The sequence below is a fragment of the Cetorhinus maximus genome, chromosome 10 (genome assembly GCF_964194155.1).
Source record: "Cetorhinus maximus chromosome 10, sCetMax3.hap1.1, whole genome shotgun sequence".
Lineage (NCBI taxonomy): Eukaryota > Metazoa > Chordata > Chondrichthyes > Lamniformes > Cetorhinidae > Cetorhinus > Cetorhinus maximus.
In genome coordinates, this window is record NC_135888.1 from 28,959,582 (window position 1) to 28,974,475 (window position 14,894).

The 14,894-nt window shown below is 43.7% G+C and overlaps 1 protein-coding gene across 4 annotated transcripts in view; it reads right to left on the reverse strand.

The window, feature by feature from the left end:
• Window positions 1-8,192, reverse strand: part of stxbp1a (syntaxin binding protein 1a) — a 133,794-nt gene extending 125,602 nt beyond the window's left edge. For 2 of the 4 annotated variants that reach the window (XM_078550279.1, XM_078550278.1), the window contains exon 1: window positions 8,045-8,192. In XM_078550279.1, coding sequence (XP_078406405.1) covers window positions 8,045-8,081 — 37 coding nt within the window. In that variant the 5' untranslated portion in view covers window positions 8,082-8,192. The remainder of the gene's footprint in view (window positions 1-8,044) is intronic. The other 2 variants (XM_078550281.1, XM_078550282.1) reach the window with 2 other exon arrangements.
• Window positions 8,193-14,894: the final 6,702 nt, after the last annotated feature.

Consider the following 14,894-nt stretch of genomic DNA (forward strand, 5'->3'; position numbering starts at 1 on the left):
GCACTGTGATTCCCACATAAAAATCAGTGAAAAATTATTTTGTTAAACTGTCACTGGTTTATTGTGAGATTCTAGTAAAACAATGTTTCTTTATCTTTACACATAAAAGGAAAATACAGTTCAATGTGTGATGTGGGGCTTTGAGTCAATGTTGCTAATTATGTTCCAGTCTTCGATCCCTATCTCTCCATTCCTTCATCATATTTTTATCCTTATTTTGTAGCAGGTTCACCTGATTTAGCTTTCTGTCGATGATATTTTGTTCCACTGGTTCTATTTTTTTGAATTACTCCCTTGAAGCAGTGATGTTCTGTGTTGGAACTACTTCATGCTGCATCCACTGGCTCCAGGATATTTACCCCCTTCCCCCCCAGTCACCAATAAATACTTCCCAATTTCCATTGATGGTGTTGGAGGGGCCAGGTGCTTCTTCACTGCAAGGAAAGATCAACTCATACACCTCCTACTGGCTAACGGTAAGAGCGTCATCAACAGTAGCCCGCGAGTGGTGTTTGGTATAGGGAATTTACAACAGGGAATAAAAGAAATAAGAATACTGCAACTTTCGATAAGCACACATATTTTATAAAACAATCCCAGTTTGAATTCCCAATTTATACTATTTTCTTCACATTTCATGGAGACCTCTCACATTCTTTATCACTTTCCGATCATCCAGGCAAGCAGACAATCTGGTCCTTGCCATCAGTAACCCAGGAGTTGCCCAATGCCCAATATTGATGCCACTGATTTTTCTCTCCCTCGCAGCCAAGATGTATAGCCCCTCGGTTTACAAAATTAGGTCCTGCGGTGTGACTAAGAATAGAAAATTGAGAATAAACCCCTGCCCTAACCCTCCACAGTGTTGTGCAAGATACCAACACTGCCGCTACAAATAATTTTTTGAAAATTCCCAGTCAGAAATACACTCACTATAAATGTTGAGATCTATGGAATATCTCTTTATAGATTATGTTACAGGAAAACACATCCTTTAAAGTAGATCCACACTGAACGAGTTAACAGCTAGCCTCGGAAAACCCTCATGCTTTCAACTGAGTTGGTAGGATCCTCTGACTTTCGTTAAAACAACTGGCATGTAAGCTAGCACATACTGAACCTAGTGCTAATGGGAAATGTCATTTCCAATAATTCAAATACTTTAGGAAATCACAGAATAGCATCAGCTAAAAGTTGCAGTATCAACTCAGTCCCAACATACACCCACAGTTGGCACTACATGACTCCTCAACTCTTGGTTTCTTTACAGAGGGAACATATGGGCTACTGCACACCATTACTGACTGCACTTTCCATCCTGACTGATATTCAGGATAACAAGGGTAAAATTATCTGATCAAATTCTACTCTCTGTCCTTATGCAAACCTTTTCTAAGAAGCTTGGATTCTATTTCAGACTCTTTACAAAACAAAGAGCAAAGGAGAGTACTTGTTGATTATTTTTATAGCACTGAACCAGACCTTTCAGCCCAAACAGTCCATGACCATAAGACATAGGAGCAGAAATTAGGCCATTCGGCCCATCGAGTCTGCTCCGCCATTCAGTCATGGCTGATAAGTTTCTCAACCCCATTCTCCCGCCTTCTCCCCATAACCTTTGATCCCCTTGCCAATCAAGAACCTATCTATCTCGGTCTTAAATACACTCAATGCCCTGGCCTCCACAGCCTTCTGTGGCAATGAATTCCATAGATTCACCACTCTCTGGCTAAAGAAGTTTCTCCTCATCTCCGTTCCAAAAGGTCTTCCCTCTACTCTGAGGCTGTGCCCTCGGGTCCTAGTCTCTCCTACTAATGGAAACATCTTCCCCACGTCCACTCTATCCAGGCCTCTCAGTATTCTGTAAGTTTCAATCAGATCCCTCCTCATCCTTCTAAACTCCATCCAGTATAGACCCAGAGTCCTCAAACGTTCCTCATATGTTAAGCCTTTCATTCCTGGGATCATTCTCATGAACCTCCACTGGACCCTCTCCAGGGCCAGCACATCCTTCCTGAGATACGGGGCCCAAAATTGCTCACAATATTCTAAATGTGGTCTGACCAGAGCCTTATAAAGCCTCAGCAGCACATCCCTGCTTTTATATTCTAGTCCTCTCGAAATAAATGCCAACATTGCATTTGCCTTCCTAACTACTGCGTCAACCTGCAAGTTAACCTTAAGACAATCCTGGACTAGGACTCCCAAGTCCCTTTGCACTCCAGATTTCTGAATTCTCTCCCCATATAGAAAATAGTCTATGCCTCTATTCTTCCTACCAAAGTGCATGACCTCACACTTCCCCACGTTGTATTCCATCTGCCACTTCTTTGCCCATTCTCCTAACCTGTCCAAATCCTTCTGCAGCCTCCCCGTCTCCTCAATACTACCTGTCCCTCCACCTATCTTTGTATCATCTGCAAACTTAGCCAGGATGCCCTCTGTTCCTTCATCTAGATCATTAATGTATAAAGTGAAAAGTTGTGGTCCCAACACTGACCCCTGCGGAACTACACTAGTCACCGGCCGCCATCCCCACTCTCTGCCTCCTGCCAGACAGCCAATCTTCTATCCATGCTAGTACCTTGCCTCTAACACCATGGGCTCTTATTTTACTGAGCAGCCTCCTGTGCGGCACCTTGTCAAAGGCCTTCTGGAAGTCCAAGTAGGTAACATCCATTGGCTCTCCTTTGTCTAACCTACTCGTTACCTCCTCAAAGAATTCTAACAGATTTGCCAGGCACGACCTCCCCTTGATGAAACCATGCTGACTTTGCCCGATTTTACCATGCACTTCCAAGTATTCTGAAATCTCATCCTTAATAATGGACTCTAAAATCTTACCAACGACCGAGGTCAGGCTAATTGGCCTGTAATTTCCCGTCTTTTGACTCACTCCCTTCTTAAACAGGGGGGTTACATTAGTGATTTTCCAGTCCTCTGGGACCCTCCCTGGCTCCAGTGATTCCTGAAAGATCACCACTAACGCCTCCACTATCTCTTCAGCTATCTCCTTCAGAACTCTGGGGTGTAATCCATCTGGTCCAGGTGATTTATCCACCTTCAGACCTTTCAGTTTTCCTAGCACCTTCTCCTTGGTAATGGCCACCATACTCACCTCTGCCCCCCCGACTCTCTTGAACTTTGGGGATGTCACTCATGTCTTCCACTGTGAAGACTGACGCAAAGTACCTATTCAGTTCCTCCGCCATTTCTTTGTTCCCCACCACTACTTCTCCAGCGTCATTTTCCAGCGGCCCAATGTCCACTTTTGCCTCTCTCTTACCCTTTATATATCTAAAATAACTCTTGCTATCTTCTTTTATTTTACTGGCTAGTTTACCCTCATATTTAATCTTCTCCCTCCTTATTTCTTTTTTAGTTGTCCTCTGTTGGTCTTTGTAGGCTTCCCAATCCCCTAGTTTCCCACTGCTCTTCGCTGCATTGTATGCTTTCTCTTTAGCTTTTATGCTGTCCCTGACTTCCCTTGTCAGCCATGGTTGCCTCGTCCTCCCTTTAGTATGCTTCTTCTTCCTAGGGATGAATTTTTGCTGTGTCTCCCAAATTACTCCCAGAAAGTCCTGCCATTGCTGTTCCACTGTTTTTCCTGCTAGGCTCATCTCCCAGTCAATTCTGGCCAGCTCCTCCCTCATGCCTCTGTAGTTGCCTTTATTCAACTGTAATACCGTTACATCTGATACCAGCTTTTTCCTCTCAAATTGCAGGGTAAATTCTATCACATTATGGTCACTTCCATGCTAGTGTTTCTGCTTCAATCAAGCCTCCTCCCATCTTTCTTCATTTAAATCTACCATCATAACCATCTATTCCCTCTCACTCTCTCATATGTTTGTCTAGTTTCCCTTTAAATGCATCTATACTATTGGCTTCATCAGCCATGAACTTATTGAATGGCAGAGCAGGCTTGAGGAGCCGAGTGGCCCACTCCTGCTCCTAATTCGTATATTCGTAACCACTCCTTGTGGTAGCAAGTTTACATTCTTACCCCTCTTTGGATAAAGAAGCAGTTTCTTCTGAATTCTCTACTAGATTTCTTAGCAACTATCTTATACTGATGGCCTCTAGTTATGTTGTTCACCGCAAGACAAACATTCTTTCTGTATCCACTCAATCAATTTTAAAGAGCTCTATTCAGTCACCCCTCAGCTTTCTTTTCTCAAGAGCAATGAGACCCAGCCTGTCAATCCTTTCCTGATATGTATACCCACACATTTCTGGTATCATCCTTGTAAATCTTCTCTGCACCCTCCGTAGTTCCTCTATATTATTTTTATAACATTGCAACCACAAATGTATGCAGCATTCTACATGTGATCTAACCAAGGTTGGAAACAGTTTAACATAACTTGCTTTCTTTTTAATTCTATCCCTCTAGAAATAATGTAGATTTGAGTGCCATTGACAATAGGGTTATATGGGAGGCCCACATAAATGTAAGCTCATGAGCCATTGCCTTCACTTCAAAAAAGAAAGCTTAATTTTACAGCTTTTCTTCTCTTTCCATCAGATCCCACATCAGGGTTCTCAAACAGTGTAACTAGCTATAGAATTCACAATCCCTCCAGCTTTTTTTAATTCATTTATGGGATGTGAGTGTCCAGCATTTTTTGCTCATCCCTAATTGCCCTTGAGAAGGTGGTGGTGAGCTGCCTTCTTGAACCACTGCAGTCCAATGTGATGTAGGTACACCCACAGTGCTGTTAGGGAGGGAGTTGCAGGATTTTGACCCAGTGACAGCGAAGGAATGGCGATATATTTCCAAGCCAGGATGGTGAGTATCTTGGAGGGGAACTTCCAGGTGGTGGTGTTCCTGTGCGTTTGCTCTCCTTGTCTTTCTTGATGGTAGTGGTCATGGGTTTGGAAGGTACTGTCTAAGGAGGCTTAGTGAGTTCTTGCAGTGCATCCCGTAGATGCCGCTGTGCGTCAGTGATGGAGGGAATGAATGTTTGTGGATGTGGTGCCAATCAAGTGGGCTGCTTTGTCCTGGATGGTGTCAAGCTTCTTGAGTGCTGTTGGAGCTGCACTCATCCAGGCAAGTGGACAGTATTCCATCATATTCCTGACATGTGCCTTGTAGATGGTGGACAGGCTTTGGGGAGTCAGAAGGTGAGTTACTCAATGCAGGATTCTGAGCCTCTGACCTGCTCTTGTAGCCACAGTATTTATATGGCTAGTCCAGTTCAGTCCTGGTCAATGGTAACCCCCAGGATGTTGATAGTGGGGATTCAGCGATAGTGATGACATTGAATATCAAGGGTCAATGGTTAAATTCTCTCTTGTTAGACAAGGTCATTGCCTGGCACCTGTGTGGAACTAATGTTACTTGCCATTTGTCAGCCCAAGCCTGGATATTGTCAAGGTCTTGCTGCATTTGGACATGGACTGCTTCAGTATCTCAGGAGTTGCAAATGGTGCTGAACATTTTGCATTCATCAGTGAGCATCCCCACTTCTGACCTTATGATGGAGAGAAAGTCTGAAGCAGCTGAAGATGGTTCGGTCTAGGACACTACCCTGAGGAACTCTTGGAGCTGAGATGACTGACCTCCAACAACCACAACCATCTTCCTTTGTGCTAGGTATGACTCCAACCAGCGGAAAGGTTTCCCCCTGATTCCCATTGACTCCAGTTTTGCTAAGGCTTTTGATTTATAGCTGTGGCATGTTTGCCAAATAAAACTAAGGCATGCCCCTTATCATGCCTCTTAGCAGTGCACACAAATCACTTTCCAAGTGCCACTGTGTAGGGCAATGCAGTCAAATTGCACACATCCCACCAATAGCAACTAAATGAATCACCAGTTCATCTATTTTAGTAGGATGGTTGAGCAATAAGAGTAGGTTGGCCAGAGCACTTTAGATAGTGCCATGCGACCTTTAGCGTCTACCTGAACAGGTAAATGGATGGTTGAACTCAGTTCAAATCTTAGAATGGATATTGAATCCACAACCTCGAGTCTCTCAAGTTAGAGTGAAATACTTGATAGTCAGTGTGGAAAATGTAATTTCTGAATGAGTGACATATTATGAATCGTCACATCTGTAATGATTAAAGTTCCACAAATGAAAGCTGTCAAAAAAAACGCACAGAGGCAAAATCGCCAATAATTATTACATTTCAATCATTGAGAATGGCATTCAGTCAATATCAAGTGTTTAAATTCTGATTTAAAATCAAACTTTCATGTTGTTCCAAGTATGGAGCTATAAATACAACCTGCCAGCTCCTAGACTTTTTCTCGTGGAATTTTAAATTTCCCAGCTCGCACTATCGTGGCGATAAGAAGTATATTTGGGTTTTCACTGATCCTTACTCTGTAAAGACTGAAAATAGAAACGCGAGACAAATTATGCAAAAAGCCAGAATGTGCGATTTTTTTCTGGCCACCCCAAGTACCTAAAGCTTGGAATTTAACTGGGAGCTTCGTTGGAATCGTTTTAATGAAGTTGCTTGAAGACTATCCCAAGCAACTTCTAAATCAAAGACAAAGTCCAGTTTTGCTGTCATGCTGTGCATTTAATAAGTGTTTTGCTCAGACACAGCGGAACAAATTAGATAATCACCATTTTGTAAAAAAAAATGATATACGCTGGAGCTTAAGTACAACTTAAAACGCTGAGAATCATTGTGGAACGGGAACCGGTGTCACTCTCGCTGGGATATGAATGAAATGTGATAATCAGACAAAGTACAGCTCAGAGAAGGAGTCAGATGTTGACCCAATACACCGGTAGCAAAGTGTTTAATCTTATTGTAATAGTGTTAAGGGCCATATGTGCAGATAGGTGCCTTTGAGGAATTATAGTTTCCTTATAGTTTCCTGGTTGCAAATGAACCTTTTATAGTTCCAGATGAAAGTTCAAATTTAACAAACGTGCAATACTATTTGCAGCACCACTCAAACCTTGAGGGGTAATATAAATCCCACCCCTACCCTCCGGACACACACGGAGCACCCGAAAATGCCAGGTATCTCATTCAAAGCTCCAGAGTAAACACCACGATTCCTGTGGCTCATCGGATTCCCTTTCACAAGGGAAAAACCATAATCCCGCGCCCACATCATTTCAGGGGCCAGGCTTGCTTCTGGAGAACGAAACAGTAGGTCCGGACAGGAGGGCAAGAGAGAGCTGGTGAGACAGAAATCAAAGAATCGATAGGTGGGAGGGTAGATAGGGCGAACAGCCTCTCTCTCTCTCTCTGTCTGCCGTGTTACAATCTGCTGCACTGCCGAATGTGGCTTCATATCGACAGGTCATTTAGAGAGAGAAAAAAAGTGTGTAAATCATCTGGGTGTTGTCTCGAGAAGAACGGTCAGCTCACAGGGCAGGGCTGGGATCTTTCTGTGCACTGTGACAGTCTACCTTTGCCTCTATTTCGGTCCAGCTCGGCGATTTACTATTTCAAACTGCTCCCAATGCGCAGACATTTTATTCTAGGAGGTGGGCGTTGCTATCACAAGGAGCTGACAGCGAGAGTACACGGCGCCAGGAGCACACACACTGCCCCTCTCACACATCTCCTGTGATTCACACTGCACTGCAGAAAAAGACGTGCTCGGACCTCAGCCCCATTCGCAATTGCCACACACACACACACACACACACGGACAGCAGCCCCTCAAGGGGGCAAACATACTTGGAGAGGATTACACATGACGTACCCAGCCTATTGTCAAAGACACATTGTGCACCACCCACTGCTTTACAATGAATGACGAGAAAATGCTTCACTGGAGCGGAGAGAAGCCAGAATATCATCACAACCCGAGCAGCATCGTTTACAGGCTTGGTTCAGATTGCCTGCTGTTCGCTAGAATCAACCATAAGACAGTATCTAAAACCCATCCCATAATCTCATCCCTTCGTGCATCTGCATTGGGCACGACTTGTCTACACGGGTCACACGAGCGAACAATGCAACCGGCAGCAAATACACTCCCTTTGCGGTTACAGCACTCACTGTTTAACATCCATTTAACATTTCTTTTCTAATCTAAAGCGAAAGTGCGAAACGCTCTTACTTTCTCCAACGACCGCTTTAAGCCCGATCGGTGCCATGATGTCTTCCACTCGCTCTCAGTCCTTTTCCAATCAGCTGACTGCAGGGAGAGGGATATAAAAGGAACCACGTCACGAGCGAGAGCCAATTCCTCCGTGTATTTATTATCGAGCTCCCCGCGACCCCTTGCTCTACGATTTTAACTCAGCGGCGCCGCCGCCGCTGCCTCGCCCATGAATACTAAAACGGAGAGGATATAAAATGATCGAACACCGGAGGGGACAGAGAGAGAGAGAGAGAGAAGCGGAATCGTTAAATTACAAATGATGTAGATTTCAGGTTTTGTTCATTTCAGCTCCAATGATATTGACAGGATGAGCTGGGGAGGAGCCTGCACCAGGGAGGAGGAGGGGGGGTGGGGGGGGTGGGATTTGGACACTTGCAATGTCCAAATAATTCTTGTTTATGTCAGAGCGGTCTTATACCATCCAAACCAAACAGTAACCGAATGATGTGTAATATTTATTGGAACGGTGAATATTAAAGAGCACAATAGACCATGGACTGGACGAAATATTCTGGAAGCATCCATCCAGGCGTTATGTTTCCGTTCCAAATAACACTGATCCCCCCAACGCTAATAGGAAGCAGACGATTTAAATCGTCCTGAAGCTTTGGGAGAGTTCCATCTCTGTTTATTCCTCAGGGTTTCGCTGCTGTACTGTAATACCAACCCCCATTTTAAAAAAAATTATATTGCTGCAATTTTTTTTTTCAAAATATTAATCAAATTAAGTGTCGCCCATGTTTTCAAAGTTTTTTTTTTGCATTTTGGAAAGCACATTTCGGAATGTTAACCTCGAACCGAGGAAGGTGAAATAAAATAAAAGGTGAGTGCGGCTACCCTCGACATCAAGGCAGCATTCAACTAAGGGATGTATCAAGCAGCCCCAGTAAAAGTGAAGTCAATGGGGATCAGGGACAAGGTTCTGTGCCCTGACAACATTCCAGCAATAGTACTGAAGACTTGTGCTCCAGAACTTACCATGCCCCTAGCCAAGCTGTCTCGGTACAGCTACAACACTGGCATCTACCAGGCTATATGGAAAATTGCCCAGGTGTATCCTGTCCACAAAGAGTAGGACAAATCCAATCTGGCCAATAACTGCCCCTTCAGTCTACTCTCAATCATCAGTGAAGTAATGGAAGGGGTCATCAACAGTGCTATCAAGCAGCACTTGCTTAGAAATAACCTGCTCACTGATGCTCAGCTTGGGTTCTGCCAGGGCCACTCAGCTCCTGACCTTACTAAAACCTTGGTTCAAACATGGACAAAGAGCTGAACTCAAAAGGTGAGGTGAGAGTGACAGCCCTTGACATCAAGGCAGCATTTGACAAAGTGTGGTATCAAGGAGCCCTAGCAAAACTGGAGTCAATGGGAATCGGGGGGAAACTCTCCACTAGTTGGAATCACACCTATCAGAAAGGAAGATGGTTGTGGTTGTTGGAGGTCAATCATCTCAATCCCGAGACATCACTGCAGGAGTTCCTCAGGGTAGTGTCCTAGGCCCAACCATCTTCAGCTGCTTCATCAATGACCTTCTCTCCATCATAAGGTTTGAAGTGGGGATGTTCATGAATGATTACATAATGTTCAGCACCATTCATGACTCCTCAAGAAGCAAGACCTGGACAATATTTAAGTTTGGGCTGATAAGTGGCAAATAACATTCACACCACACAACTGCCAGGCAATGACCATCTCCAAAAAGAGAGAATCTAACCATCTCACCTTGACATTCAGTGGCATTACCACCAATGTATCCTCCACTATCAACATTCTGGGAGTTATCATTGACCAGAAACTGAACTGGACTAGCGATATAAATACTGTGACTACAAGAGCAGGTCAGGGTCTGGGAATTTGGCAGAAAACGACTCACCTCCTGATTCCACAAAGTCTGTCCACCATCTACAAGGTACAAGTCAGGAGTGTGATGGAATACTCTCCACTTGCCTGGATGAGTGCAGCTCCCACAACACTCAAGAAACTTGACACCATCCAGGACAAAACAGCCCATTTGACTGGCACCCCATCCCATCCACCACCTCCAACATTCAATCGCTTCATCGCCAATGCACAGTAGTAGTAATGTGTACCATCTATGAGATGCACTGCAGAAATTCACCAAGGTTCCTTTTGACAACACCTTCCAAACCCACAACCTCTACCACCTAGAAGGACAAGGGCAGCAGATACATGGGAACACCACCAACTGGATGTTCCCCTTCAAGTCACTCACCATCCTGACTTGGAAATATATCGCTGTTCCTTTGCTGTCGGTGGGTCAAAGTCCTGGGACTCCCTTCCTAACAGCACTGTGGGTGTACCTACACTACAGGGACTGCAGCAGTTCAAGAATGCAGCACACTATTGCCTTCTCAAGGGCAATTAGGAATGGGCAATAAATGCTGGCCTAGCCAGTGATGCCTACATCCCATGAATGAATAAAAAAACTCTCCAGTGGCTGCTGTCATACACTAAGACTGTGGTTGTTGGATGCCAATCATCTCAGACCCAAGACAACACTGCAGGAGCTTTTCCAGGCAGCAGCCGAAGCCCAACCATCTCCAGTATATTCATCACTGACTTTCCCTCCATCACAAGGTAGGAAGTCGGATACAAATGATTGTAGTGCTTAGCTCCATTCTCAATTCCTTGCATAAAAAAAGCAGTCCAGACCCACTGTGACCAAATGCCTCCCTGACAGAATGGTCAGTGCTTATGTTCTTGACCAAATTTAGCCTAAACATCTAAAGGCAGCCCAGTGCTCCTGCATAGCTTCAGAAAGTGTACATGTATTCCAAACCTCTGTCTCTCCTCCATGCTGCTGAGCTGAAATATTCAGTTTTATAACACCCTCTCTTGCTTGTTTACTTAATCAAGGATATCTATGATGACTTAATGGGAGCTTTACTGGCTGCCACCATCCGCTCTCCATGGTCCCAGTGCTCTAATATAATGGGTGTGGATGTACAGTTCATCACGCCACATGCAGCAAGACACGGCAACATCCAGGCTTGGGATGCTAAGTAGAAAGCAATGATCGTCTTCCACGAGAGAGAACCTAACTATCCTCGACACCTCATCCCACCACGATATTCAATGGCATTACAATTGCCAAACCTTCACCATCAACATCCTAAAGGTCACCATTGTTCAGAATCTCACCTGGACCAGACGTAAGGAGCAGTTCAGAAGCTGGTAATTCTGTAGTGAGTGGCTCACTTCCCAATTTCCTCAAGTCGACCCTCCCTCATCAGCTACAAAACACAAATCAGAAGTGTGTTTGGAATACTCTCCACTTGGCTGGATAGGTGAAGTTGCAACAACATTGAATGAGCTTTATAACTTCCAAGACAAAACAGTCCAGTTAATTGGCAGCCCACCCACCAACCCTGCCTAACCAATGCACCATGGATGATGTATATACTAGCAAAAAAGTGCACTGCAGTGATCTGTCAAGAATTCCTCAGCAGGATCTCCCAAACTTGCAACTACCACCACCTAGAAGGATAAGGGTTGTAGGTTCATGATAATACCGCCACCTCAAAGTCCTTTTGCAAGTCATACTCCATCCTTTACTTTGCTGCTGACTGAGAATAGCCCAGTGAGGCATTCATTGGATTCCTCCTTTTTTGTGGACAGGATATACCTGGGCAATTTTCCACATTGTTGGATAGATATCAGTGTTGTTGCTGTACTGCAACAGCTTGGCTAGGGTGCAACTAGTGTGGAGCACCGGTCTTCGGTGCTACAGCTAGGCTGTTGTCAGGGCCCACAGCCCTTGCTATATCCAATGCCATCAGCTGTTTCTTGATGTCATAGGGAGTGAGTCAGATTGGCTGTGGACCAGTATCTGTGATGATGGGGCCCTCAGGAGGAGGCCGAAATACATCATCCACTCGGCGCCTGGCTGAAAATGGCTCATCCTTTGCACTGATCTGCTTGTCTCAACCATCATTGAGGATGGGATGTTTGTTGAACATCCTCCTCCTGTTGGTTGTTTATTTTAAAAATGCTAATGACAGGGCACTAAGTTAAGAACATCACAAAAAGCATTAAAGAGAAAGCTAAAAATAAATTATACTTCAAGATGGAATTCTCTGGCACAAGCCTTTATTGAAGCAGACTCTATAGACTCTTTTAAAAGAGAATTGATAGTTGCTTGAAAAAGGGCAATAATGAAGAATGTGGGGAATGTGCAGGAAATTCAGAGACTAACTAGATGGTTCATGAGGGGCCAAAAAGCACCAGTTTAGTTGAATGGCCTGTTTCTAGACTGTAACTTTCCATGATTCTGTGAAAGGAGACATTTGGGGAATGAATGATGATGGATCCTGAGGAAATTGTACTATGCTATGAGTCATTTTTAAAGAGGGGTGAAGGGAATTAAAAATCTCAGTGGATAGGGTTATTCAATTTGTGAAATATGTAGAGCAAAAGGAAATAAAACAACAGGATTCCATTGATCATGCTTCATGGATATATATATAATAATGGTGAGCAGATGAGATCTAAATTCAATGATATTGATTAATATATCTAGTCCAAGCTTGCATCATTTAATAAGCAAGCTTCTGTTTGTGATAATTATATAATAATTTTGTAGGCATGTTTGATAGATTATGATAGTAGTGCAATAAAACATATTAAATATTTATCATATTAATATAATGCAGTCCTTGGTAGACAAAGATTACGAGCCTTAATGTGAGGTGTATTCTGTACGTCCCATAATAAGATATAAAATCAGGTGAGAAACTCAGTAACCTAGGTCTAGTGAAGATAGCATTGTGTGAGAAAGTCTTTGAATGCAGTTAGAGTGTATTATTGAATATTTTTAGAGATTTGTATACTGGTTAATCTCTTCATTTTTGTTCTGATTCATGAATAAGCTTGAAACTTTAAAGTGCTCAAGATGTAGCTATTAGGGTGGACTGGCTTGTTAGTTTTTATCTGTTTGTGTCAAAACGCTAAGTTGGTCGGCTTCAGGCAATACCAACAGAATACGCCAGTCATTGTTGTTAACACAATTGTTCCTCAGAAAGAAGGTTTCATATTTAAATACTATCATGTTGAATAATCTATGGCATTTATTATTAAAGTTCTGCCATTCACAACGCGCTGTTTGTACATTAAGAGTATAGCTAAAGTACCGGTTAGTACTTGCTATCAAAGATGACACTACTGAGTGAGTGGGTGCCCTCTCTTTAACAACGGATCTGAATTGAAGTGTTCAAAGATGAAGTGAGTTCATGTAACTTTTATTCATCCCCTGGAAACCAATGCCCAGGCGATAGGGTTGCCAACCCTAGTTGGTCATAACCCTGGAGATTTCAAGGCATGACCTCCCATCTCCAATATGCCAGCCCCCACGCTTTTGTCATTGGTCATAACTTATGACCATTTTTGTGGCGCACCCCTTTCCCATCACAATTGGAAAGTGATCAGACCTTCATTACCTGTTTGGACAACTCTTGATTCTCGGCCAAACAGTCTTATTAATCATCTTCACTACTTTAATAAATAATATATGAAAGCGTTCAAAGAAAATGAAAAAAAAAACTCTCTATTTTAAAATGTCCCTAACGTTTTCTTCCTGGGTTTCCTGTAGCATCATGCTAGAGATCCCTAGATATGGAGTATCCCAGAGGCTTCACTACCATAACTAGGAGCAGTGTAGGATGAGGGCATAAAGAGAGAAACAGATGAAGTTTGAGGGCTGCCAGGGTATGAGGGGACCAGGGAGTGAACAGCCATACAGCCATTTATGGTTGAGGCAATCGGGTAAGGTGGAGGGAGACAAGATGAAGTGACAATGTGGGGAATTTTAACCCCTAAAATGGGTAAATTTGGGTCGGATGGAGTAGAAATATTTTTAAAATCTCAAACATGAAGCAGCCTAGAACCTGCCCCTATTGAATTTTAATGGAAGAGGGATGGGTTGTGGTTGGCGAGGGGGTGATCAACACACTCCTAGGAGGTAGGTTGCTCACTTAAATATTTTACTGAGGATGCGTGTCTCAGATTTTGTCTCCACTGCCTTGGCCGGCAAACCTGACAACTAAAGGGAGGTGAGGACTGCTGGGTGGGAGACACAAGTGCCTTTCCAGCACGGCTTACCTCCCAGGAGGAGCAGATTTGCTTCTCCCAGGTGCCTGCTTCCCAGCTTCCCATCTCATAATCAGACCTGCCCCTTTGATCACCAGACCTTCCCATAGTCAGATTCCACTCGCAATCACCAACTCTACCCTCCTCCCGACATCCCATCTGCCTTCAACCTACTGTGTCCACCACCATCCAACATTACAAGCCACTCTGTACCATCGCCCTCTTGGAATTCTTGCACACCCTGCAGATGCTAGCTCTGCTGCAACATTCCCCATCTGATGGGAGCCAAATCTGTAAATCAGGCTGGCTTCCTAATGGGGATCCTGTTGAAAGAAATGCTGGGCCAGCCAGAATTCCTCTCTGCTGCTTAGCAATCCTGCCCAATTAAATACTGGTCGGTCAGGTATGAACCTATGTATGCAGAATTACATAGAAACTTCAGCACAAACAGACCATTTGTCCCCACTGGTTTATACCACTGTTTATACTCTACACAAACCTCCTCCCACTCTAATGATCTCTTTCAATCCTGTCCCCATAACTCTCTATTCCCATCTCTCTTTTGTATACATCAGTCTTTTCCTTAAATACATTAGTGATATTTGTTTCAGCCACTCTATGTGGCAGCTGAGTTCCATGATCTCACCACTCTCTGTCTCAGGAAACTGCTCCTAAATTCTTTATTTTATCTCTTGGT